The sequence below is a fragment of the Electrophorus electricus genome, chromosome 1, assembly GCF_041902795.1.
Source record: "Electrophorus electricus isolate QZ-2024a chromosome 1, ASM4190279v1, whole genome shotgun sequence".
Taxonomy (NCBI): Eukaryota; Metazoa; Chordata; class Actinopteri; order Gymnotiformes; family Gymnotidae; genus Electrophorus; species Electrophorus electricus.
This window is the reverse complement of record NC_137497.1, coordinates 43,229,506-43,256,312: the sequence shown is the minus strand read 5'-3', so window position 1 is coordinate 43,256,312 and position 26,807 is coordinate 43,229,506. Positions and strand designations below refer to the sequence as shown.

The 26,807-nt window shown below is 44.1% G+C and overlaps 2 protein-coding genes across 10 annotated transcripts; one reads left to right on the top strand and one right to left on the bottom strand.

The window, feature by feature from the left end:
* The first annotated feature begins 1,355 nt into the window (after positions 1–1,355).
* cip2a (cellular inhibitor of PP2A) lies at positions 1,356–14,183 on the top strand. Of its 6 annotated transcripts, none has more exons than XM_081721168.1 (21): positions 1,356–2,306; positions 2,545–2,692; positions 3,926–4,038; positions 4,876–4,970; positions 5,353–5,449; positions 5,585–5,707; positions 5,807–5,952; positions 6,035–6,110; positions 6,247–6,462; positions 6,537–6,696; positions 7,307–7,448; positions 8,410–8,509; positions 8,845–8,963; positions 9,330–9,513; positions 9,879–9,953; positions 10,040–10,150; positions 10,343–10,539; positions 11,268–11,381; positions 11,624–11,706; positions 11,812–11,930; positions 13,848–14,183. In XM_081721168.1, exons 1-21 carry the CDS (start codon positions 2,205–2,207, stop codon positions 13,878–13,880), a joined length of 2,553 nt encoding a protein of 850 aa, XP_081577294.1. In that variant the 5' UTR covers positions 1,356–2,204; the 3' UTR covers positions 13,881–14,183. The 6 variants fall into 6 exon arrangements, with proteins under 6 accessions (XP_081577294.1, XP_035382536.1, XP_035382537.1 ...); XM_035526644.2 differs by lacking the exon at positions 13,848–14,183 and adding an exon at positions 12,334–13,355 and having other exon boundaries at positions 1,360–2,306; XM_035526643.2 differs by lacking the exon at positions 13,848–14,183 and having other exon boundaries at positions 1,358–2,306; positions 11,812–12,471.
* A 146-nt stretch (positions 14,184–14,329) lies between these two features.
* LOC118241287 (HERV-H LTR-associating protein 2) lies at positions 14,330–26,015 on the bottom strand. 4 transcript variants are annotated; one of them, XR_014125487.1, is made up of 9 exons: positions 25,911–26,015; positions 24,947–25,048; positions 23,267–23,566; positions 22,781–23,071; positions 22,287–22,661; positions 21,453–21,557; positions 21,194–21,250; positions 19,055–19,895; positions 18,083–18,334 (listed from the first exon to the last, which is right to left on the bottom strand). XR_014125487.1 is itself a non-coding variant. In XM_081721191.1 (8 exons), the coding sequence occupies exons 2-8, from the start codon at positions 25,023–25,025 to the stop codon at positions 19,855–19,857; spliced, it is 1,248 nt and encodes a 415-aa protein (XP_081577317.1). In that variant the 5' UTR covers positions 25,026–25,048; positions 25,911–26,015; the 3' UTR covers positions 18,784–19,854. The 4 variants fall into 4 exon arrangements, 3 of the variants coding, with proteins under 3 accessions (XP_035381793.2, XP_035381795.2, XP_081577317.1); XM_081721191.1 differs by lacking the exon at positions 18,083–18,334 and having other exon boundaries at positions 18,784–19,895; XM_035525900.2 differs by lacking the exons at positions 21,194–21,250; positions 21,453–21,557; positions 22,287–22,661; ... (2 more) ...; positions 24,947–25,048; positions 25,911–26,015 and adding exons at positions 14,330–15,064; positions 15,259–15,345; positions 15,471–15,773; positions 16,636–16,896 and having other exon boundaries at positions 17,907–18,221; positions 19,055–20,205.
* Between the last annotated feature and the right edge of the window lie 792 nt (positions 26,016–26,807).

The window sequence follows — 26,807 nt, the reverse complement described above, 5'->3', positions numbered from 1 at the left end:
AAAAACAAAAATCTGTTTAAGAGGAAACATGAAGCTGGGTGACATGTTTCATTTTTTTTTTTTTTACAACTTTATTTTGATAAAGATCTAGGCAAGGCAAGCTTATTTACATAGCATATTTCATACAATTCAAGGTGCTTTACAAATAAGTTTCAAAATGTATTTAGAACAATTGATGTGAATAGAGAAAGAAGTTCAATATATTCCAGTAGTAGTGGAATATGTGGAAATCAAATATAAAAGGACAAATTATATATATACACATACAATCAAGAAAGGGATAGGAAAGATTAGATAAAATATAGGACAGTAGTGCAAAACCTTCCTTTAGTGCTAAAAATGGTTCCTTAAACAAAATTGAAAACTAAATCAGGTAGGTTTTCAGTTTTGATTTAAAAAGCGTTCTAATGTCCTAGTAGCCAAATGCTCAATCAATGCTGTGTTAACCTCAGATACTGTACCCCATGAACAGAGATCCCTGCTCAGATTACTTGGCTTCAAACCATTTACCGATTTAGATGTGATAGTACCTTGAAGTTAATTCTGCAGCATACAAAGGTAATCACTGATCTTCCTTTCCTTTGCTTCTAGGTAAACATCAGCTTTTTCAACTTGCTGAACTTGTCGCATTAGGCTGCGCAATAAGAACATTATAGCAATCAGTACAGCTGTAAAGTGCCTCGTGAACCGGCTTTGATAAGGAGTCTCTAGTTTTAGTTGTTATTCACATGACAGAATGCTTAAGGTACTTGCCTTATAAGGTTGCTGGTTCAAGCCCTGCCACTGTTGGGCCCCAGAGAATGGCCCTTAACCATCAATTACTCAAGTTGTATTCAGTTGTAATTGCAAGTTGCTTTGGATAAAAGTGTCAGCTATATGCTGTAAAAATGCCTAGCCAGTCTATGATGAGGGTAAATTTGGGTCAGTGTGATAGAGGTTGAGAGAGCTCACAGGAAGGAAGCTGCAAATATAGATGTTGGAAGGTTTTTTTTTGTGTGTGTTATTTTTTATTAATCTGAACAGGGATCTGAATAGTGAACAGTAAATGGTGCTCTGATATTTTTGACACTCATGAATTCTTATGAGTCAGCTGTCCACGAACATGCTGTTTGAGTGCTGTTTTTAACAAAGTGATGGCTTTTAATAAAAGATAGCTCATAGATATCACACAAACAAACCATGACAAACCAAGAGATGGCATTTCTTAAAACGTTTGCGTATGCATAAACACAGCAGAATTACACCATTATATCTACTTTCAGCCGTAGAGACTCAAGACTGTGGCTCATTAAAAGTGAAAAGTCAATGTTCTGTATCATCCATCTATCTACTCATTTCATTACTCTAGATCGCCCTATTCAATCTGAAACACAACAGATACCTTTTTTGGACTATCAGGAGGAAAACCGCCTTTTTTCTGTGGTGGAATAAAGGCCTAATCTCCCACAGTCATCAGACGCCGACCTGCCCTTGATGACGCTAGAGGCGTGGCTAACGTTAAAGACGTAACAACGTCAACGCGTCGATTACAGACGTGTTGTTACGGAGCGGGAGGTGTTGTTGTACTTGTTAAGGGTTATTCACAAAACATCTAAAACAACAAAAAATAAAATAAATAAAGAATCACGTACGATACTTATTAATATTTTATTATGGTGAACTGAATAGTTGTAATTTAAAAACGTAAAACATTTCACCTCATTACCTTAATCGATGCTCCCCCTGTCGTAAATAATGAACTATACCAACATTCGAAGTCCAAAGCGGGATAAGGTCATTTTGCCTGCTCGAGACAACACAAATTTAAAATAATAACGGTATTTAACGGCTGCGCCTAACGTGAGTGTGGGATTAATGTGACTGGACCCAATAGCAACACTGCATGTCCATGAACCTAATTAAACTGATAACGCTGACTTGATTAAAAGAGTTACGCTGGCCGAAGCCAAGTCGATTTCAGATGTGTTTAGGTTAGCTTTCTTGAATGGTTTTCATTATAACTAAAGTACTTTAGCTAGCTAACGTTAACTAACCAAGCTAGGCTAGCGGTTAGCTTTCTTGAGGGTCTAACAAACGCTAGCTAACGGTAACTATAACTAGCGTTAGCGGTTAGCTTTCTTGAGTGTCCTGAGGGGCTCTACGCTAGCAGCTCTTCAGGTCCGTGTGTCCAGCTAGCCTAGCGAGTGGAGGTTTGATCTGGAGGGATGGATGTGACGGCATGTTTGAAGACTCTGCTTCTGGCGGTCCGTCAGTATAAAAGCAACAAAGGCACTCTGAATTCGTCCCAGCTGCAGAAACAAATTGAAGTGAGTGAACTTTACCGTGTAACTCTTTACAGAGCCACCGTAGCGAGTTGATGAACCCCGCCTCATTGACATTTTAAGTAGCCAGCTAAGATAAATTAGCTACCTAGCTGACCAACCAGGTAACCATCATTAGCGAGTTAGCTTAGCTATTAGCCAACATATAACTTCGTCCTAGCTAATGCTAACTAGCTAGCTTATATGGTTGCATACTGATCTGCTGCTGGTTCCTTTTCTGTAGGAACTGTCGACTTTCAAGTGCTCCAGAGTCTTGTGCTCCGGCCAGGTGCTACCCAGTGAATGTTTGAGTGGTCTGCTGGAAGTAGCCGGAGATCCCAACACCAGTCATATCCTGACTGGGACCATCCTGTCTCTGCTGGCTCAACTCGGTAGCTACTCACCACGCTTTCTGCTGATGGGTCTTCTGTAGGTCTTTTGACAGGTGCTGTGTCCTACTACGGTGAACACGCGTAAATGTTTGTTTTATATATCACATTTTCTACACAAGGCAATTCAGCAATTCCAGGTGCTTTATAACTAAAGCTGATTTAAATAGATCAAGATCATTATAGGGTATGTATGACGTCTATGGAGTTATATATCTAAAATTGCAGTGTTGTACACAAGGTTTCCAGAGAAACAGACAGAGGTCCTTCAGCAGCTGTGCAAGCCAAGTGCTTCTATATCAGTAGGAAGAGCCAGTTTAAATATAAAAAAAGTAGATGTTTAAGTTACAACATTCATACCATGGGGTCCTGAAGTTCCAAGAGTAGATGAGAGATTTCTTTGCCTTTCCTAATTTCATAGCAACAACTGGCAATGCAAACAGATATGTCATTAATGCAGTGTCTGTCAGTATTAAATGCCTTGCCACTGGAAATGACAAATCTTTAAGTCTTAAAAATTAGCTGATCAGCAAGCCTTCTCTTGGTTTCTCCAATATAAAGCTGGTTACATTTCTGACAAGTAATGCAATAGACAACTCCTGCAATGACGCATCAGGAGAAATGGGTGATGACAATTGATCCTTTTGTGCCAGTTATTTTAGTGACTGTTAATAGATTTACATATAGCACGTCTACAACTAATAAGCTGAATAAATATGGTGGCATTATTTACTAATACCAGGAAGATGATGCACACCTGTTTATTTACTTTATACCCTACTACTGAAAAGTATTTTAAATTGCTCTTTGATGTCTACTAGAAGGTATGTGATTTTGGTCAGAGCAGAAATGGCTGTGGTTGGTTTGGCTCCTTGGGAAGGGAATGAAAAGTGCTGGTGTCCCTTTCATAGTCTGGAATAGTACATGTGTGTACATAGTCTGTCATTTTCGTTGGTGGTGTTTTGATCTTCACAATACCTGCAGAATTGTTGAAGGTTTGTCTGTGCAGGTCCATTTCAATATTGCGTTATTTTGAGGGAATAAATCGGTGTCTTTATTCCTGTGAATAACCTGAAATGGTTCAATATGAAGTTTGTAACTTTAGTAAAAGGGATTAAAATGAGTGTTTTGGTCAGTAATGTCTGGAAACTGTTACATACTTGAGGAAATTGTAATTGTAAATTTACAGAGTGAAATTGTGTTGTTTTTTTAAACCTGTATTTATTTGTTTACCAGCATCAGATGATGAGAGCAGAGAGGCCCTTCACAGCCGTTACAGCGTTGTGGGTGTGCTAGCCGCTGTCATCCATGGCAACAGAGGCTCCGCAGAAGAGCCAGTAGTGCTGCAGGTAAAGGTTGAGTGCTCATGTGTGTGTTCCAAACAGCGTGCGCTCAATTCAGCAAAACTTGCAACCCATGAAAAACTTTATCATCAAGGGACACCCCAAATATTCCAGCTCTGTTGTAGTGTAACAGGAGATATTTCTGTTTTCATTATTTGCATTTGTATTCAAATTTATATGGCGTGGTATGACCTCTCCCTAATATGTAAGTATTATACATTGGTGTCCAAAAATCCGATTGCTCTACTCAGAGTTTTTGTATTCTAGTTATGGGAAACCAAAAAGTGTTTTGCTAAGGTGTATTTCTCTAGCAAGATATCAAAATTTGACTCTTTAAAAAACAAAAAGATTTACTGAAAATTTAAAGTCTTATTTGATATTTTCTTCATTTGTTCTAGGCATAGCTTGATCTCTGTCTGGTATCACTTTAAGAATCCACACTATTTCAACCACTCTGAGCTACCATTTGAAAGTAATATTTGGTATTGCAGTTCTTAAAAATGAAGTAGTGATGAATTAAAAAACATTTTTTTAACTTCATCTTTCAAGTTCATTTCTCAGACAGATTTTTAAAAGTTGCTCTCAGTTTTATTTAATGCATTCTTGAATAGTAATTATTAACAGGATAGATTTTTGATGAGTGTTAAATAATGAAATAATAGTAATAAGAGTTGTTTTTTTTCACTCTGGGTGCAGTCTGTCTGTTGTGGTTTTGCACGGTTAGGTGTTTGAGAACAGTATGGGGTTAGCTTTAAGCTCTCTCACATATTTAAATGAATATCTCACCAAGACTCTGTCTTGAATGGGAATGCTCTGTGTCGGTGGTCTTTTTTCCCCCTCCAGTGTCTTCAGGTCCTACAGCGACTTACATACAACGTGAGGATACTTCCATATGTCTCCCACATAGATGAGCTCCTCAATTTCCTCACGCTTAATATGTAAGGCTGTTTTCTCTGATATGCTCGTTACTTGATATTGGGCTTATTTCTACATATATCCATGATTGCATGTTTTAGTAGTGGCACCAGAGAAGCACTGCAGGTGAACTTTACCAGACGAGCTCCTTATTAAAGGCAGATGATGTTGCAAGCGAGTGTATGTTTGCTTGCTCAGCCTTTCCTGTTCACTCTGTCCTTGTGGTCTTCTTAAACAAACCGCACTCACATTGAGCATGAGTGTGAGATACGCAGGGGCCTATTTGCAAAACTGTAGGGAACCAGTGACATGAAAGGATGTGCAAGTTGTACGTGCGCACGGCATCTTTTAAAAGGTGGTATGGGGATTGAACCGGAGAGCTGGTGTCTGACTTTGTGCTTCCAGCCAGTTGAAGAATGATGACATCTCCAAGGCCTGCTTGGGTTTGATGGCCAACCTGTGCCGCCACAACCAGTCTGTGCAGGCTCAGGTGAAGTGTCAGGTAGGAGCCTCGCCCCTTCCTGCGCAGACTCCTCTGACTCTCTCACCCTGTTCCCAGTGTCACATTTGTTTGTTTATTTTATAGACTTGTAGAATATGATAAGCGCCGTTCTCTCTCTCTCTCTGTTTTTTGCAGAGCAATGTTAAGGCCTTCTACAGGGCCTTAATTAATTTCCTTAGTCACTCATGTCTGACTGTGGTCATCTTTGCTCTGTCTATTCTATCAAGTTTAACCCTCAGTGAGGAAGTGGGTCAAAAGGTATGCAGTGTTCTTTTTGGTCTTGCAGTGTGTTTGTCTCCAGTCTGTTGTTTGTCTGTAGTGTGAAACTGACTGATGTTTTGTGGTTTTCATGGGCAGCTGTTCAATGCTAAGAACATCCACCAGACCTTCCAGCTAATTTTCAACATAACGGTCAATGGTGATGGCACCCTGACGAGAAATTACGCTGTTGACCTGCTGGTGGATCTTCTCGAAAATCCCAAGATTGCAGATTACCTCACCAAGTGGGTGGGGTCATACAAATAGAGGTTTCTCTCATTTGCACAATTATGCATTTTAATGATTGCTTGTTCAATCTGATTCTAGATATAAACACCTCCCGGTCTGCCTGAGTGAGGTAGTCGGCCTCCTTTATGGGAAAGACCCCGATACAGCAGCTAAGGTGTCTGCTTCTTTTGTTCAGTTCTTATTGTCATTTATAGGTGTTCAGGCATGGTTTATGGGCATGTAACAGATACTTAACACGCAACTAAAGAATATTTAACGACTATTTAATAAATCTTTAATGCTTCTCACAGGTCCTGGAGCTGCTTATGTCTTTATGCTCGGTTCCGGCCCTGCGTGGCCTCATCTGTGAGACGGTGCTCCGGCCCCCGGCCCCTCGCCTGCAGCCCGGGGCCCGGTGTAGGGCCCCGGAGCCATGCCTGGCCCTGCTGCGCTGGGCTACAGGGCCTCTGCAGGGGCCGGAGGTTTGCAGCCTGCTGGCACTCTCTCTGCTTGCTGAGCTGTTCGAGGTGTGTGTGTTTCTATCCAGGATTACATTGCCTTGGTGCACCCTTGTCTGTGACACAGTCTTGTTTGACCCCAGGAGGCGATTGATTCGCCACTGTCTGTGTCCGCGTGCTCCTTCGCTGAGCTCCTGCTCCCGGAACTGTGGGTCTTGCTCCAGCCTCCGGACCCCAGCGGGGGAGAATCCCTGCTGAAGAGGCACTGTGTGCGGGCGGGCCGGGCATTGGACCTGCTGCTCCATATCCTCACCCATAGTAGTTGCGTATGTAGAGCCAAATGATCACTAACGCCATGTCAGGCTGTTTACGGTTTCTGGAAGTCTGGGCCTGGAGAGATTTATGGTGATGACGTGTTCATGATTATGCAGCAGTTGTTCTTGCTTAACAAATCGCTGCATGTCTTTGGTGAGATGGATCATTTGGGTGGGTGGGTGGGTGTGTGTGTGTGTGTGTGTGTGTGTGTAAATCTGATTCAAACAGTTGCTGTACACACGCAGTTACTGTCTTCTGCCGTCACAACATTTCAGTTCTACGGCCATTCCAGCGTGTGTCCGTTGTTTTGGTATGAGTCAGAACCACCAGTAAAAATGCAGAAATATGAATGGACGAATTCTTTACACAGTAGAGGAATGTTGAAATTAGAGACAATACAGCAAACTACATTCTGGTTTTTGTGAAATTTTGTGTTCCAAAAAGGTTTTATTTTGGCAAAATAAGAGTGCATATTTGAAATTGCATTTCATTCTAAATCAGTTGTGTTTGAATTGCACCTTTAGGTCAGTTATGTACTTGTACACCATTACATTTCCGTAGCGGAAGCAAGCAAAATTAGAGTCCTTGACATGTCCACTCCTATGTGGAGACGATGTCCTAAAGACACTCGTGTCGCAGCACGTCTGCGCAGACCTGTGCACGGCGCAGGTGGAACTGTTGCTCTCTCACAGTCAGGACCGCTTCAGCTTGACGTGCTCCAGCTCCACCTCCCAGCTCAGGTGAGTGGGACCGTAACGGCGTAACTAAAGATGAGGACAGCGATGATGTTTTAGTGGAATGTGTCCTAGACTACCCAATCAAAATCAACATGACATCATCTGGCCTACATCTGGCATACATGGCTAGACGTCTGACTGTCCTCTGTTGTACGCTATAGGGCATTTCCTGCTCAGCTAGAACAAACAATAGACTACAGTGAGGTACTGAACCATTAGAGATGCTAGCTAACGCTAAAAGGGTGATCGTAAATGTGAGGAAAGTTTAACAGTGCCCTAAGTTTTAAAATAAAGGAGAGAGAGAGAGAGACCATAGCAGAGTACAAAACCCAGGTGAAAGCTGAAATAAAATGCGAATATTAACATTAAAACCAGCTAACTGGATTATCTGGTGGCTTCTGAGTATATATTTTCATCAGTAAATAAATGGCTACATAAGCAAATTTAATAATCCAAGTAACACCTTTAATTAATTACTTATTTGAATTGAAATGAATAACTAAATAAAATCAAGCAGTGTAACTATATCCAAAACTGTTTATGGAAATGTAATAACAGTTAATGGGTGAACATTAGTGTCAAAATAAGGGAATAGTGAGGTTGTGACAGCTATAAAAGTGTTGTAAGTGGTGTGTGAGAGGCTTGTTCTTCTTGGCAGTGTGGTTTACTACATTTTGACAGTGTGGAAATCGCCAAGATCCTGATTATGCTATTTGCTGCTCAGGCGGGTGGGACCATTCCTGGAGCTCTACGCTGCTTATTTGGTTCGATCAGGAAAAAGCTTCACCCAGCGATGGGATGTGCAGTTAACATTTATATATCTGAATGGTCATTTGCTTTTGACCATCAGCTCAGTGACCGGATGTCAGTATGATCTGAACGCACAGCATTGCATGTTGTAGGGGAAACCCAGGAGGTGAGGTGGTGTGGCCACTGAATCAGGTGTGAAACTCTACTCCTGCAGCCAGATGTGCTCTGAGACGGTCCTCAAGACCCTGGAGCTTATGAGTCGGCTAAAGGATCACGTGGATGACATGGAGGCCGTCTTTTACCGCATCTTACAGGTAAATGAGCCTCAAGTGTCCCAGTTCATTCATTTATTTAAGAGCGTTTTACATCCTGAGAGCTTTCAACTGAGTAGTCGCTCTGATACTACTAAAAAAATGTCTGTGACTGTCCTGAGAAGAGTAATCAGCAACTTAAAATTTTCAGCATACTCCAGCTGTATTAACCAATCAGGAACCTTTTCAGGAAGCAGTCATCCAACCCATCTATGAGGATGGCAGGTTAGGCACTGAGTCATGTGTTTGAGGGAGGGGCTTTGCACAAACGTTTGAATGGAGGACGTGAGTGGGTTCTTTCCAAAGCTCCATTCTCATCCAGCTGTGATTTGGTGCAGGACCAGCGCATGATCACGCCCCTCTCCCTTGCCCTGACCTCCACCCACAGAGAGTGTGTGCTGGTCGCCCTGCGTGTGCTCTTCAAGGCCGCACCACTGCCTGATTTTCCCACTGTCATGTGAGTAAACGAAAATAGTGTGTTAACCCAGCTCCTTGCAGTCATGCCGTGTGTGTGTGTGTGTGTGTGTGTGTGTGTGTGTGTGTGTGTGTGTGTGTGTGTGTGTGCGTGCATGCTCCTGAGATGTGCTTTTTACTTATTGCATGAAAAGAGGGAGGTTGCACTTGACAAGGACGGAAGTGACCTGCAACACACAGAGTTAAGGCCCTTCAGCACATCTCTAACCATGTCTTCTTCAGTTTTCCTCAGGATCAAGACAGTTCTGTTTCTGTATCTTTATAGGCCTGATTATCAGTCCTGGTCAGCTTTGACTAGACCTTTGCTGGTAGAAGGTCTTCAGGTGTGCGTATGTTCTGCTCCTTGTAGTCTGGGTGAAAGCATCGCTGCTGAGAACGCGTACCAACAGCAGGAAGCCAAGCTGGTGGCGCAGGGAGGTGGCATGCTGGAGACCAGAGTCCCTGCTGGGAAGAGCTTTGTCCTATCCAGCCCCAACAGCCCAACTCACCACAACATCGACAGCCTCATTGAAAAGCTCCGGAACGGCATGGAGGTGTGTGTGGGTGTGGGTGAGACTGTGAGTCTGCACGTGCATATGCGTGTGTGTGTTTGAGGTCACTGTGTTGAAAGAGCAGAGGTTCCATCGGTTTTTTTTTGTTTTTTTTTTGTTTTTTTTTATTCATCTCTAGAACATTCGTACATCAGAGTTGCAGCCAGTTCAATCTCCACTTCTCAACTCTCACAAAACGCCCCACTTGCACCTCCTGCTGTCTCTGGCACCGTTCCTAAATAATTACAGAGCAAACACGTGCTGTTAGCCTGAACTTCCCAGTCCCAGAGTGCAGCGCTGCAAAGCTTTCTGGAATATCCTGCAGCACTGGTGATGCCTGTCTGATGGTGTCTGTTCTTCTGTTGCAGTTCCAGGAGCAAATAAAAGACGTGCACATGTCCGAGATCATTGATGTCTACGAGCAGAAGCTCTCGGCCCTGGCAGTATGTGACCCTAGACATTAGTGTCCCTCAATGAGTCTCTGTAGCTACACATGTTTGAATGTGCATATTGGTTTGTGTGTGTGTAGTCTAAGGAGGGCCATCTGCAGGATCTGTTGGAGGCCAAAACCCTGGCCTTGTCTCAGGCTGACCGACTCATCGCCCAGTACCGCAGCCAGAGAGCACAGGCTGAAGCTGAGGTCAGAAACACAGACATGCACATTCACCACATTCACACACCTCTGATCAGACAAATAAGGGGTTTCTTTTTGTTTCAGTTTTGTTTCTTGAGGTGTAAAGACATCCTGTATGATGTGTAAACGTGACCACAAGCAGACTTTGGTATTGTTTCAATCTGTTCTTGTGCCCCTGTGCTCACTGCGGTCCTGCAGGCCCGTAAGCTGGCGTCTCTGCTGAAGGACACGGAGCAGAGGAAGGAGGAGCTGCAGGCAGAGCAGGGGGACCTGCTGGTGGAGATGGAGCGTCTGAAGACCGACAGCCAGGAGCTGCTGCGGCACAACAGCCGCCTGCAGGCCGTCTCCGACGAGCACCAAGGCCTGAAGGGGAACTACAACCAGCTGCTGTGCAGGTTGGTGTGGTGTCCCACACGCACTGTACATGTTGTCTGTGGTCTGTTTGCGTGCCTTCAACAAAACTGTTCTAATTATTGTAATTTGGCATGTGGTGATTAGTTTCAGAGAAAACTGTTTTCTGCAGTGACCGGAATTTTATAAGACTTGGCAGAAACCCAGCTGAACCATAAACGAAGCCTCAGCTTCCTACTACAAACCTCCATTTGCCTAAATAACTACAGTTTAAACTGTAAAACACTTGGAAATAAATAAATAAGTAAATGTGTTTTAAAAATAAATTACTTGATCAGGTGGCAGTATTTTTGTTTGAAGAAGGGTATTGATTTGAATTTGTTAGATTTGGAGAAGGCAGCCCTAGTAGTAAGCTTTAAAAGTTCCAAGGGTGTTTTTCACACAAGATGTCCTGTTGGTTTTTAAAGTGCATTTATGAGATGAAAGTTGTCTGGAAAATGATCTATTTAAACTGCTAGTCGGTTGTTGCTTCTGACTGAGGAAGTGATCATCTTTTTCCACTGTGTAAAGTTTGGATAGACAGGCCTGTGTCAGAGCTCATCGTTGAGGAAACACTAACCTACTATTTTTGGCTCTTTCTATCATATGATATTAAAGTCTATCAGTTCAGCATCTGCCAAATCACACCACCTCCAAAATTTGCCAAGTCAGTATGCTGTGAGAAGTTCCACTCTCCATTGTGAATCGTGGGTGTGTGTGAATTCCTCTGCAGATACAACAAGAATGAGGGAATGCTGAAGGAACTCCAGGCTGCCCAAATCACCCTCACCCAGCAGGCTGAGGGCTTGAAGAGGAGCATCGAAACCCACAGGCTACAGCGGGAGAGGTCAGAGTTCAGTCGGGCTACAGCGGGAGAGGTCAGAGTTCAGTCGGGCTACAGCGGGAGAGGTCAGAGTTCAGTCGGGCTACAGCGGGAGAGGTCAGAGTTCAGTCGGGCTACAGCGGGAGAGGTCAGAGTTCAGTCGGGCTACAGCGGGAGAGGTCAGAGTTCACACGCTGCTCGCGTCACACGAGTGTGCGTCCCTGTGGCTGAGGAGTGAGGTCCCCTGTACTGTCTGCTCCCCACAGACTCTGCGCAGAGGTTGAGCAGAAAGAACAGCGTGTCACCGCCCTGGAGGCCACTGTGCAGGAGAAACATGCCATAATAGCTGGTGAGTCAGAGCAGGTCGGCACCGTGCAGGTGGGTGGGACTGGGTGTGTGTGTGTGGGCGGAGTTTGGGGGGGGTGTGCGTAACTGGGATCTGCCCACACGACAGGTCTGCAGCTGGAGGTGGAGAGGCAGGTGGAGCAGGCCACAGAGATGGAGGAGAGTGTCAGCATCCTGAGGAGAGAGCTCTCCAAGACGGAGCAAGCCAGGAAGGAGGCCATCATCAAGGTGGGCAGTGTGTATCCTCTTTGTTCCAAGAAACAGCCCCACATCCAGAATCTTTGGCACCACCTATTCTCTGTTTCTGTGTTCATCCCACATGTATGGGATTTCCTCTCTAAGAAACTGAATCGCCTTCATATGGCAATGCTTTCCTGGATTTCCTGGATTTATTTATTTGTCATGCCAACCTCCACACACCCGACCAGGAACATGACAGACGTACCTGCTTATGCGTGTGAACCATCCAGTAGAGGGATGGCGGACAGGTGCTTGGGTGTAGTGTGGTCAGTTGAGGGATGGGTGGTCAGGTGGGGGGGATGACTGGGTTGTGTGTGGGGTGGTCAGGTGGTGGGTCAGGCAGGCTATGGACGCAGCCGGGGTGTTTCCTCTTGCTGTGCCTGCCCTGCAGGTCTCGTCCCTGGAGCTGCAGAAGGCCCAGCTGGAAGCCAAACTGCAGAAGAAGGAGGAGGAGCTGAGCACACACACACAGATGATCGCCATGATCCACAGCCTGAGCAGCGGCAAGCTCAAGAATGATGCCGCAGCCAACCTTTCTCTCTGACACACACACACACACTTATATACATGTCCAAATATACACATCATGGACATTCTCACACACAAAAAACCCTCACACGTGTGCACACACACTCACCCCCCTAAGACTCATACGGGATATGTACACCAGACCAGGCATGTGAAACAAAGTATTTTAACACTTTTTTATAATGTTTTTAATTGATACACTTAGTACTTTGTCTGTGTCCTAATATTTTAAATAAATAGTAAATAAATAATCTGGAATCCCTAGGTAAAGTCCCTTTTCCCATCTCTTTTTTAAATAGTTTTTATTCTTTTATGCTAATCTTTACAGTTTTACAAGCCTAAATGAACATTTTTGCTATAGGTGATGTATCATTTTGCTTTTCTTTTTTTTTTTCATTTTTGTTGTGACGTACCCTCTAATCTGAAGATTATATTTTAAATTATACAAACCTTTTTTATGTTCTGATTTGAAAATGCTTTAAATAGTTCTGGATAATAACAAAATTATGTAATCTCCATAGATATAAGCAGGTTCTAAACGTTTACTGACCATGTCAACAGTTAAATATCAGATTATTGTTAGATACTGGAGCCTTTCTGTCTTTTCTGACCTTGCACCCAATGCAAGGTCTCTGCCTATCAGCTTGACCGTGAGCTGGTCACCCGAGGTCATCCGCTCCCTGTTCTGGTCTCCTCTACCCCGCTCTCTCTCTCAGCACAGGAGTGGCTCATGGTGGGCACGGGAACAGCTCGTGGCTCGTTCATGCAGAGAACATCTAATCTTTACTAACCTTGTCTCTTTCCTTTCTACGTTGATGCTTAGATAGTAGATATAGGACATATATACTGTGCTTTCCTCAATAAAGTGGAACTCTTGATTCACTACCTTAGTGTCAGTGTCTCTCGATTGATCCGTCTACAGAGGGCAGAGGGAGGAGGAGATCGAACCTGAAGGACTGGTCACTTTGAACCGGGTTCTAACAATTATGTAAATATTCAGGTTGAGTTCATTCACTACTATCAAATACCCACTATACACTGCCAGAGCTTGGGGTGAGTCCAGCCCACTGCTTCTGCTGAGTGGCTTAATTTACTAACCCGACACGGACTGTAGAGCAGAAATATGTCTTTCAGTAATTGTGTAGAGGTCTATTTGTCAGTCTATCTTTTCAAATATTTGTTTTGCTTTAGTATTTAGGACAGCACCAATACACCAGAGCTCTGAGTGCAGATGAAATGTAATAATGCCCAGTGCTAATGCTGTCTTGGTAGGACACATGCATCGTCCCTAGTATTCTGAATTAAGACAGATGTTTGGAAAGAAAATGTTTTTGTCAGACATGTTTTTAACCTGGCACCCTCCCTCCTGTTCCTCAGCTATGTTTAGCATGTATAAGGCAGCGTTTCTAAGCAGACGAAACCATCGCCCAGTGTGCTGGCATTCCGCTCCACCTGCTCAACCAGATGAGCTACAAGAGCTCAGTGCATGTTTCTTACATTCATTTTGGCATTGAAACCACAATTGAAAACTTAAGCGCCAATAACCCATAACCTGTTTTTCACTGCTGGTTACTACTGTACAGTGTGCCTTCTGAGTCTAAAATGTATGTAAAGCTGTATACGTAAATAAATGCAAACAACTGTCCATGACTCACAGCTTAGTCCTTCAGTGAATGCTGGGTGGCTCTGTGATGTCTGATTATGTGTTATGAGTCAGACATGAATGGCAGGTCCAAGTTCCTGCTGGTTTCTACTGACTACAGTGAATAATCAGTAGCTGTATAGTTTCTGTAGCCTGACCAGCTCAGGAATGTGACAACGGGCTAGACATACACATGCTTATCTCATGATAAGATAAGAACATTTGATCTGTCATTTTATTATCTAAATATATTTTAAACTATACAGTCTGTGCAATATAGTTTTGTTGTGCAACAAGAAGAAGAAAATCCTTTTAAAAAATTAATTAAAAAAAATAAAGGAGTGCTTTGTCAAGTGATGATGCATATATTCTCTTCATGTCCATTTTCTTCACTTGTATTAATAAAAGTTCTTCACAAGGCCTTTAAGATTAAAGTTCTTTCTGTGGCTGGTTATTTTGGTTAACTCCTTATTCCCACTACTCTGAAAGATACAAAAAAAAAAAAAGGATCGTTTAATCTCGTGGGATCAACTACCAACATGAGGAGTTGTCTTGCAGCTAGATGTGCAATGTGGACACTACGCATGATCATTGCTCACGTCAGTTCACGCTGAACTGAAACAGATGAGAGTCGTGTTTTAGTCTGGAAGCAGGTCTCTGAACAGGTCCACGTGGAATCCATCCTTTTGCCCACTTGCTTCTTCTGAACACTTTGTGTCCTTCAAAACCACTTATTTGTCAGATTATTTTGTGGTATTGAACATGGGGCTCGCAGCCAGAGTATGTATTGACCACTGGAACAATGTTCATGTAGCTCTGTAGTGAGTTCTTCAGGTTTTAGATAAAGGTTGCATCACACTTTCATGTTTACTAATTTCTTCATTTCCATTTTGTGTGGTACTGGACTTCTTTTTTTTCTTTTTTCCAGTCAGCAGGTCCCAGACTGAGATTCCTAATATGACAGAAAACCTCAGTAACAACCATAACATCTCACTCCCAGCACAAAACACAAGCAAAATACTTCCATGTTTCTGAAATTCTCATTACATATACGGCATTTTCCCCATGCTTTAAACTACACAAAATAATTGAGTTGTAGATAAATTATAGTTTCAGGTATCTCAGACATCATAGAAGTGAACTCACCTTTTATTCTCAATACACAGAAAATGCAAACACCGATTAATATGGGAGCTGTTGTACAGCAAACGAGGATAACGGCCATCCTTATATCTGTTAGCAGAAAAATGATATTTAATGTAATACATTTTGAGCACCAGAATCAAAGAGATACTAGATAAGATATTTAACAAACATTCATATTTTCCAATTTTGTGATTACTAAGGTTAATTTTGACCTGTTTTAATTTGCACCGAGGTCTGCACAAGCTGTCTGGATTGCGGCGTCACCCTTTCACAGGTGTATGTCCCTGTGTGCTTCTCTCTGTCCAGGTGATGGAGGATGATGGTCCCCTCCTGGGTGACACTGACATTTGGACCCCTCCACGACCATGATGGGTGTGGCTGTGACCCTTGGCTGTTGTAGCTCGGAATGATGGAGGAGTCCTCAAAAGTCAAGGTGAGGTTGAACTTTCCAGAGTCTCCCTGGGAGACAGGACATTGGACAGCCACATCCTCTCCAGAATAAATTTCAATTTTCTCTGAAACAGTAAAATAATTATTAAAAAAAAACAAAAAAACGTGAAAGCCATATATACATTACTGTGCAAAAGTGTTAGGCCACAATTATATATAATGACCATATATAATTATCTCTCTATTAGAATACAACCAGAAAATATAGGAAATTGGTATGTAGTATTAAAAAACAGAAAACAATTCAGAGAAAAACTCACCTCCGTAATATCGCTAAGCTTAGGCACATGCTCTCCACACACACACACACACACACACACAACACTGAGACCTTGGTTCATGCCTTCATCACCTACCGTCTTCATTACTGTAATTCTCCCTTCACTGGCATCCCTAACAAAACCATCCGCTCACTTCAATATATCCAAAACTCAGCCGCAAGAATCCTCCTTCATATAAGGAAATCAGTCCACATCACACCTAGTTACATCAGCTACACTGGCTCCCCATCCCTGAACGCATTCAGTTCAAAATCCTTCTCCTTACTTTCAAAACTTTGCACAGTCTTGCACCTCCCTATCTAGCCCAACTCTTACCCGCTTACTGCCCACCTTTACACTTCGGTCCTCTAATGCAGGTCTCCTCTCCATCCCCAAGTTTAGACTGGCAGATTCTTTAGTGTCATGGCCCCAAAACTATGGAACACTTTACTTCAATCTCTCTGTCTCTGCTCTTCACATTCCTCTGTCAAATCTCAACACATACCTCTTTTCTCAACATTTCTCATAACTTATGTTCCTATTCATATTTGTTAATCGGTGTGTTGATTGTGTCAATTATTGTCTTTTTTCTCCATCTCATTGTAAAGTGACCTTGAGTCTGTGAAAGCCGCTATATAAATTAAACGTATTATTATTATATGCCCACCTTGCTTCAAGCTGCCTGTGTATGTTGGGGTCTTGTCCCCGAGGCTGACGGAGCAGGTATACGTGTGGTTGCTCAGGGACGCCTGAGTCTTCACCGTGCTGGTGAGGTAGAACAGCCCCTGGCTGTCCTCCACAGGGTGCTCAGGGGCTTCCTTCTCCTGCTTATCAACATACCAAAAGATTCTTGGCTTTGGATAAACTTTACTTATGTTGCAGGTTATTCCATCGTCTGTTATTCTTATGTCCAGTGCTTCAACCGGGGCTAAAACAGGCAGACAAAGAAAAGCACAGGAGTTACACAGGAGCCTGTAAAGGGCTGAAAAGGGCAAAGTCTCTCGCAAAGAGCACTGTGCAACTGTGATAACATTAACGAAGCGAACTAGGTGTGCTAGTTCTATTGTCTATTGAGGACTATTGTTATAATGCAAACAGATGTTAAAATATCTTTGTATTTCTTTTCAGTATACACACTGATCAGCCATAGCATTAAAACCAGTAATAGGAGAAGCGAATTACAGTGATTATCTTGATCCAACGTTATCTGTCAGGCGGTCGGATATATCACGCAGCAAGTGAACAGTGAGTTCTTGAAGTCGATATGTCACTGTAATTCGCTTCTCCTATTACTGGTTTTAATGCTATGGCTGATCAGTGTGTATACTGAAAAGAAATACAAAGATATTTTATGGGCACGCGTAAGATCTGAGCAACTTTGACAAGGACCAGGTTGTGATGGCTAGATGACTGGGTCAGAGTATCGCCAAAACCGCAGGTCCTGCGAGGTTTTCCTGGTATACGGTAATTAGTACCAACCAGTAGTGGTCCAGGGAAGGCCAACGGGTGAATTGACGACAGGGTCGTGGGTGCCCAGGGCTCACTGATGCATGCGGACTAGCCCTTCTGGACTGTTTCCACAGCAGAGCTATTATAGCACAAATATCCTGGCCTTCAAATTTCTCAGATCTCATTTTGATTGAGTGTCTGTGGGATGTGCTGGGGAAAAAAGTCTCAGCCATGGAGACCCCACCTCGCCACTTAAGGGATCGGCTACTTCCCGCCAGACATTACAGGACACCTTTGGATGTCTTGTGGGGTTCATGCCACGGTGAGCCAGAGCTGGCTCAAGGGACACAATATTAGGCAGGCAGTTTTGATGTTATGGCTGACTGGTGTGTCTGTCGTCTTTCTTAGTAAATCTAATGACATGAAGTCGAGTTTTGGTGTATCAGAATGGCTAAATAAAAACCCCTTTAGCCTGGATGCCTCACTCACCCTCCACAATCAGTATAACAAACGCTTCCTTCGTCATAGTCTGGCTGGCAGTGTAGCACTTGTATGTGCCCAGGTCCTGAATTGTGACACCTCTCAGGACCAGAGAAGCATTTCCTGTAGAGATCTGATCTGAGAACAGTGAAGTCCTTCCAGAATAGGCTGTATTCTGGTATTTCAACTGATCTGCTCCATTGTAGAAGGAATGTACAGTTATACTGCTTGGACTGTTAATTTTATGCCAGTGGATAATATCATGGTAACTGGACATGCAGGGAAGCACACACTCTTTGGAGAAGAGACAGGTTACAGGGACCTCTGCAGAAACACAGACCAACTTGGGGAGTAAGTGTTATTCAATGGCTTATTTTTAGTTTCCTTTAGGAAGATAAGGAATAAACTTCATTCTTTCTGTTTGTTGTTGTATCAGGCTACAAAAAGACAGAGAACAATGACTGGAAAACTGCTGGAATGTTGAAATTCAAGTCACAGAAAGCATGTGTAAGACGTCTTGGCATTTCACTAAAAGGAAAGGGATTTCCTGAAATTCTTTAATTCGTAATCTATTAAAACTTATCTTAAGGGAACATTACTGGGTAATCATTTACTTTCTGAAATATAACCTGTGACTAACAGGGGTCACTAGTTTCAAAGGTCAGTTTATTTTCAAAAATATAAATCCAAATCCTTCTAAACACAGAGCACAAACATAATGTTTATTTCCTAGGTTGATGACATTTCCATAGTAAGACCAAAAAGAAAAGACAAATATACACAAATAAAAACTACCATCCAAAAAAATCGCACACAGATGCTTGTGGATGTTTCTAAACCAATCTCTCTGAAAAGAAACACAGTGGTAGCTCAGTGGTTAAGGGTCCACTGTTGGGCCCCTGAACAAGACCCTTAACCCTCAATTACTCAAGTTGTATTGAGTCATAACTGTAAGTCGCTTTGGATAAAAGGGACAGTGAAAAAACTAAATGTAAGAAGGAAAATCCTTAAAGGTAATTAAATGTGAATCTAATGAATATAATGAAATGAACTGAAATTCAGAAACATAAAGATAGAAAATCAAGGAGAATTACAAAATACTTAAAATGTACTACATTCATTCATAAAGTAGAAAGTGACAGAAATGTTCTACTCACCTTCTCCTACGGTCAGTGAAAGTGACCATAACAGCACTAAAGTTCGAAGCATGTTTCAGAGTCTTTACTGCGAGCTCTCTTTCCCTACACTGAGAGTGTGTTTTCTTTTGTCTCCAAGGTCATTAACTGGTTAGACCGCATCGCCCTTTGAAGGCCAACCTTCAACGCTGTAGGCAAGAACTTGAGCACACATTTTTTTATTATGAAGTCAGTTTCAGGAACTATTTTTAAAAATCAAAAACATCTTTAAATCAGAAATAAATCAGAAATAAAAAACAAAAACATCTTTAAATCAGAAATAAATTATATTAATTTGAGGAAAAAAAACAAGAAACTGGGAAGAAAATGAATGCACTCTGTACAGTACTATACTGCCCTGTACGGAAATAAGAAGCTCGAAAATTAAACATACACTTTATGAAAAACATATATCATGGTTTGAAGTCCTCACACTTAAAACTAAACTCTTTAAAAGATTTCAGTGACACATAGAATATGCCCCCAGTGCTGTGAGCTTCTCGTGAAGAATAATGTTGGATATAAGCTCTAGTTTCTGATTTCTCCAATATTTCCCTCCTTTAACAGGACAGTCATTTCAGGACATCTCTGTCAGCGTAACCAGATCCCTCTGTCAGATCCCTCTTTCATCTGGTGTTGAATGTTCACTGTAAGAGGTTGGAATTAGAACCATGCACATGTGTTCTGGTGTTAGTCCTCTTGCTGTAGACAGGCTGGTGCTGGCAACGTGCTCGTCTCAGCAGTGTCGATCCGCCCACTCCAGCGTGTCCGCGCCTCCCCGGTCAGCTGCCTCCACATATAACGTCAGTGTCTGCAACCACCACTGGGAGACAAACGCGTGCGTGTGTGTGTGAGCAGGGTAAAGGTGAGCAGACCTGCCGTGGGCGTCCTGGCCCAGGAGCACGGTGGCAGTTATGGCCCTGTGGCCATACTTTTGATTGGGTAGTTCAAGGCGTGCCTGGCCTGCTTACGCGCCGTGGCTGCCTCGGCTCTGCTGGTCACTGACGCAGAGAAATTGGCACTGTCTCATCCCATGGTTCTACACACTTCACCTCAAGTTATTAACATTATGAATAACATTCAAACACAGCACATGACGGCACAGCAGCGTTCAGGCTATCAGGCCATCCTCTGCGCCACTCAGAATTTAACCATTAAATCACACATGACCCTGAGTTCACCTGCTAATCTGTTGCTTTTGACATCGCTAGATCATTCTGATGACTCTGTGCCCCACGACTGCATGGAGGCAATCCTTGAGTCCTCAAGCACGCGCTCTGATCTCGCTAGCATGCTGCTCGAAGGCGGCTATCACATTTTTGTAGATGGCTCATGTTTTAAACCGTCTGACTCTGAATTTTCCCGTAGCTAATCTCTACCTTCCAGGTCTGCTCAAGTAGCTGAACTGATGGCATTGACCAGCGCCTGTCATCTATTCCGGGATCAGGTTGTCACCATCTGTACTGATTCCCGTCATGCGTTTGGAGTTGCTCATGACTTCGGTAAGATTTGGCACTCCAGGGGGTTCCGCACCTTGGGCGGTAAGCCCATTTCTAATTCAGGACTAGTGTCTGCACTTCTGTCTGCATGTACACTACCAGCTCGGCTGGCTGTCGTAAAGGTCAGGGGTCATGACACGACCTCTGGAGCTGTCTCCATGTTTTCTGTTTGGTACCGACTGATATTGGTCTGCCTTTCTTACAAGCTCAGGGTACACGACAGGACTGCTCTCACTGGGCTGATCAAGGATGTAGGTGTCATTTTCACCAGATTTCACATGTGGCACATGTCCCCCCTGGTAGAGAGAGGGAGGGGTAAAGGAGACCAGAAGGGGGATCAGATGACCTCAGGCGACCAGCTCACGGTCAAGCCGCCAAGAGGCCTTGCTTTGGGTGCCTGAGGACAGAAAGGTTCCAACAAAGGGAATCAAAGGAGGGATCGTTAGACACCGGAGCTTTTCTGTCCTCAGGCACCCAACGCAAGGCCTCTTGGCGGCTTGAGCGTGAGCTGGTCGCCCGAGGTCATCTGATCCCCCTTCTGGTCTCCTTTACCCCTCCCCCTCTCTCTCTCTCTCTCTCTCTCTCTCTCTTTCTGTCTCTCTCATCTGTGCTATTCCCCTACCTCTCCGCTGATGCGCGTCTACAGTCCTGCTGGTGGTGCCTGTACGTGCCCGTTTATCTAGATTGAAGGAAGAAAGAGAGTTATTGCTAACAGGTGAATTTATTAGCCTAGATATGGCAAAGCTGTATTAACAGCAAAAACAACAACAACAACAATAACAACAACAACAACAACTACTACTACTACTACTACTAATAATAATAATAATAATAAATTGTTAGGTATGGTGAAACTGTAACAAACAGAACCTCTTCCTTACCTCTTAATTTCAGTGTCCCTACTATAACGGCAGCAATGATGATTAGCGTTGTGCTAACAGTAGCAGGGACCCACCACAGTGTGGCGCTCTCCCTCACCCTCTTCACTGAAAGGGTCAAAGAGAAAATGTGCTTGTGCTAACAAAGAAATGGCACTCATACAAAACCAGACTATTTTTAAACGACTGGAAAACAATCCAACAGGGCAACAGTTTTCCCGAAGGCCTCATATGTGGGGAGAGTCTGAGCACTGAGGGGTTGTTCCTTTGTACCGTCACCTTTAGCTTTATGGGTCTAGATTACGGTTTCTGTAAACATGCTTGGAGACGGTGTGCATAAATAAAATCACTATTTATATTAAATAAAATGTATTTGATTTGACCTGTGTCAACCTTGCAGTGACATTCTACTTCAGACATACTACTTCAGTGATGAAGCAGTGAAGAAGATGCGTAGAGGCTGCCTGAACACACTGTGCATGTTTACCGTCTCTGACTGCACACTTTAAAAACACACCCACGATGACACCCCTCTCTCTCTCTGTCTCTCTCTCTCTCTCCCTCTCTCTCTCTGTCTCTCTCTCCCTCTCTCTGTCTCTCTGTCTCTCTCTCTCTCTCTCTCTCTCTCTCTCTCTCTCTCTTTCTGAAATGTAATCATGTTTAAAAAAATTCTCAGATTTTTCAAATAAGCAATGGAAAGATAAAAAAGTCATGCTGTGCTCAGTGACCGTGGGCACAAGGCAGGTGTTTCCTACACAGTTGCCGCTCGTCTTTATGTCTCTACATTAACATCTGCTCGACTGTTATAGACTTTGTTGAAGAGTGGTTGTGCTGTACTTTGACCGGCCGGCGTAACGATGCTGAGCTCTGTCTGTGCCACATGTGTGCGGTGGAGGCCAGAGAGGGTGCAGGTGTAGGTGCCCGCGTGCTCCGGGGCCCGGGGGCCGAGGAGCCGCAGTGACCCGTCTCCTGCCTCCACCCTGTGGGTGTCCAGCCGTGGCCTGTCCGCCCCCTCGCTGGAGGTCGGCCGCCTCCCCCTGTCGTAGGTGTCAATCACCACGGACTCATCCACTCTGGTGAAGGACCAGGTGAGCGTGAAATCCTGCATGTCCGGTGGCACACTGCAAGGGATGGTGAGGTCCTTCCCCTGGGCCCAGCACAGTTCTGTCCAGGTGAAAGACGATTTGGACGTGAAGGTAACGTTGTTGAGGACTGCAAGAAAAATTAGTAATGCTTGCGTGAAAATGTCATTTGGCTCATAGCATCTTGGTGTTTTATGTGCTTTTTTATGGGAGTTTGCATGAAACACTGAGTCTGGACGATCCCCACACCCTTGTCAGTCAGGGACGTCCTCCACGTCTGCGAGGAGTAGGAAGTGTTGAGGGTGCAGGTGTACGTCAGGTCTGGCTGATCCCTCAGCCTCCTCACTTTGCTTTCCACTGAGTAGAGGCCACTTCGCTTGTCGGCCGTTTTGCGGGTCGTGGGTTGTAGCTGGTCTACCGGGGAGGCTGGCTCGGTGTACCACCAGACATGTGGGGCAGGGTAGACACCACGCGTGGAGCACTTCACCTCTTCATAGCCGCTTAGACAAGTTGGCTCTAGACTGACTGAGCGGATGGGAGCTAAGCCAGAAAAACACTTTAAGGTGTGGCAACATTTTAACATACACTCAGTAACATTACTAGTTATATGATGTTAAACAACAACCACAGTTAGTCATACAGGCAGGGCTTGACATATTATAGTGGGATTTACAGCCATTCACTGGACTGTGTGCCAGTCTGTGTAGTGGTGTATAGCCTGCCTAGACAACCCACCCACTACTTTGACTACGATGAAAGTGTCGTTCTTCTGTTGGCCTCTGATGACCCGGCACCTGTAGCGCCCCCTATCCCGTGCGCCGCAGTGATGCAGGAGCAGAGAGGCATTGCCGGCAAGGAGCTGCTGGCTGGACATTGACATCCTGCGCTCAGACTGCTCCTCAAGCTGCTTCCTGCTCTGCGGATGGCTGTAGACCAACACCTGCTTTCTGAACCAGTGTACTTCCTCACGCCCTGCTGGCTGGAAGCTGCAGGGCAGGACACAGGCCTCGTGGAACAAACAGGTTACCTGCACATCTGGAGAAGGAAGGAAATAAAACGCGTGGGGATTCATAGCACTCCAATACACGAACCTTTCCCATGTAATCTGCACTACTCTCCTATAGAAGGGCGTCTATGGTTATAGTTACTATGGTTACTATGGTGTTAATTGCTGGTATCTCTTCTATGGCAATGGGAGGAAACACAGATAGAGTTTGGTAATAAATCTCATTCAGAAAGTATCTGACACGGAGCTGAATTCCTTTTCCTCATGTTATTGATTACTCTGATTCATTAGGTCACAGGAGAGCGAGAAGGATTTATGTAACTCAACCTTGGTAAGTCAGCTGTTGCTTGTTTTAAAACAGTCTTTTCACAGCATGTTCTGCTGGCAGTGCTAATCTCGCGAGGGGCATTAATAAAAGGAGCACGGCATGCACATGGCTGTCACTTTGTGGTGGGCGTGCTGGCTGTCCCTTCGCATTACGAGGATGAAGGCATGATGGAAAAGTGACTGGTTTGGCTTTGAGCTTAAGATGGAGAAGGCTGCTGGTTTTGATGCCAGAGGCGTCAGAGTTCAGAGTTCAGAGAACAAGGCAGGTTTCCATGCTGCCCAGACTAACAACCTTATGTCCTGCGCTGTCAGGACTCTTGCCTGCTGCTCCTGAAGAAGACCCTTGAAATGTGATGCGTAACAAAGAGAAGTGACTACACCAGACAGACTTCAGGATGGCCCATGCTGAAAACAAAAACAAGCAAAGAAATAAAACCCCCACACTGGCTACCCAAAAGTATCTAACATCCTTACACCAAAGAGGAGAAACAAACAGACGTTCCTACCTCCCTGGCCAGCCACAAAGCAACAACAACACCCAAAGCTACAAAGAGAGCAGCAGCCAACCCTACACCTGCTGTGAAGTATACATAGTGAATTAAACACATCCAATTTATTTACAGCATCTAGCAACGCTACACAAAGGGCAAGCCAATCTGATGTGCCGACTAACACTGGGGAAGGAAGTCAAACACAGAACAGCAGGTTTCTAATCTACCAACGAAGTAACAACAAATGGACTCAAAAACACACGAAGCATAAAGTTGATGTGATGTTTTCCAAACAGCATCCTTGGAGGTCTCCTAATCCCTACTGGGGACTACCTCCAAGAGCTCAAATGATTGGAGTACGGTGCCAGTTCATTCCTTCATGCATTCACTCATTCATTCAGTCTTTATTTCTTTGTTTTCCCTCGTGGTTTCTGGAGAATAATTACCACTTCGCATCATAATGTGCTTTGACCGTGGTAAGTCCTGCTGTCCCGTAGCTCTCTGAGCCACTGGAGAGTCTTTGATGTTGACGCTGCTCTTAACACTGTCCCCTCTACTTCACGTCTGAGCGGGAAACAATGTTGATCTCACCTGGGGGTTTTCCGTCCGTTTCGGTGAGGAGCCATGCTAGCAGGAAACAAGTCCAGACACGTGTCAAGGCTGCCAACATGCTTGAGGTGTCAGTGGGATGGACTGAGGTGAAGAAGAGCACAGAAAAACAGGAAAACTAGAACTCCCACCCTGTGTCTAAAAACTCCCACACTTTGGCTAAAACTCCTGTACTTCGATTGATTTCCTTTGCTTTTCTTTTAGTGTTGCTAGCTTCATGAGTTGCTTGATAGATAGATAGATAGATAGATAGATAGATAGATAGATAGATAGATAGATAGATAGACAGACAGACAGACAGACAGACAGACAGACAGACAGACAGACAGATAGATAGATAGATAGATAGATAGATGTCCGCCTCAAATGCTACACAGCATATCAGCCTCAAACACTACATCACACACAGCATGTCAGCCTCAAACACTACATCAGACACAGCATGTCAGCCTCAAACCTTACACCACACACAGCATGTCAGCCTCAAACGTTACACCACACACAGCATGTCAGCCTCAAACGTTACACCACACACAGCATGTCAGCCTCAAATGCTACACCACACACAGCATAACAGCCTCAAACACTACATCAGACACAGCATGTCAGCCTCAAACGCTACATCAGTTCAAGCTCCACCACCACCAGGTTGCTGCTGTTGGGCCCCTGAGCAAGACCCTTACCCTCAATTGCTCATGTTGTGTTCAGTCAGAATTGTAAGTCGCTTTGGATAAAAGTGTCAGCTAAATGCTGTAAATGTAAATGCCTGTCAGCCTCAAACACTACATCAGACACAGTATGTCAGCCTCATACAAATCAGTAATAAGAGAACAAGTAATCAGACCACAGTCATGATATTATAGTATAGCAGTTATTCTGCTTGTAGAAGTGTTACACAGCCCTGATTTCATGACGAGTCTGCGATGTGATGTGGTGTGTAACGTACGGAGCGTGGATTCACGTGTGTGTGAACGCTGGGTCCCTCTGGCTGGACTGAGCTGTCCCTCACAGAGAGTGAGCGGGACAAGTAGATTCCTCTCCAAACACAGCCCCGCGCACTGGAACACGGAGATCATGCCCCACTACAAGCCGGCTTGTCATGGGGCGGAGTTTGGTTACTCACACATGTGCATCCAAACACACAGTACACTGTCTTAAGGGTACGCAGCCCAGAATTCATCTTAAATGTGGTGTGACAAGTTTTGCAAGCAGGCACTTGAACTGGCAGGGCAGGGAAGGTTGTGTTCAGATTTGAACAAATTAGACTCATGTATTACATGTGTGTGGTCTATTTTATGATATCATTTTTTAAACTATAAAATGGATAAATGTAGATTTGATGAAAAATATTGAATTTTAGGATGATAAATTCTGTGTTATTTGTCAGAACCGATTGCGAAACTTGAAACTTTACAGCGCACTCAAGACAAGGCAAATCTGAGGCGTCTCAGTGAGAAGCCCAGGCCCGCTGTGATATGGTAGGCTGGACTACTCACGCATGGCTAGTGTTGACCTCATCTCTGGTTCAGATCAGATCCTGAGCCTCAGATTAGACTGCCCACTGGGATTACTGAACCCACAGGCCATATGATCTGTTTATGGACCTCTCCAACGGTGTCTCACCCCAGCCCCTCCATATCACTTTCTCACTATTGCTTTTTGCTCTCACACTCTCTCTCTCTCCCTCTCTCTCTCTCTCTCTCTCTGTCTCTCTCTCCCTCTCTCTCTCTCTCTCTCTCTCTCTCTCTCTCTCTCTCTGTCTCTCTCTCTCTGTCTCTCTCTCTCTCTGTCTCTCTCTCTGTCTCTCTGTCTCTCTCTCTCTGTCTCTCTCTCACACTCTCTC

Excerpts from the sequence above, each read along its gene's own strand:
- cip2a (XM_035526643.2), top strand. The coding sequence starts at position 2,205 with ATGGATGTGACGGCATGTTTGAAGACTCTGCTTCTGGCGGTCCGTCAG. Across the intron at positions 7,449-8,409 it reads AGCTCCACCTCCCAGCTCAG|CCAGATGTGCTCTGAGACGG; the intron begins GTGAGTGGGACC and ends CTACTCCTGCAG. Across the intron at positions 9,514-9,878 it reads AGCTCCGGAACGGCATGGAG|TTCCAGGAGCAAATAAAAGA; the intron begins GTGTGTGTGGGT and ends CTTCTGTTGCAG.
- LOC118241287 (XM_081721191.1), bottom strand. The coding sequence starts at position 25,025 with ATGTTGGCAGCCTTGACACGTGTCTGGACTTGTTTCCTGCTAGCATGG. Across the intron at positions 21,558-22,286 it reads CGTTACGCCGGCCGGTCAAA|TGAAGAGGGTGAGGGAGAGC; the intron begins GTACAGCACAAC and ends TGACCCTTTCAG. Across the intron at positions 21,251-21,452 it reads AGGGACACTGAAATTAAGAG|ATAAACGGGCACGTACAGGC; the intron begins GTAAGGAAGAGG and ends CCTTCAATCTAG.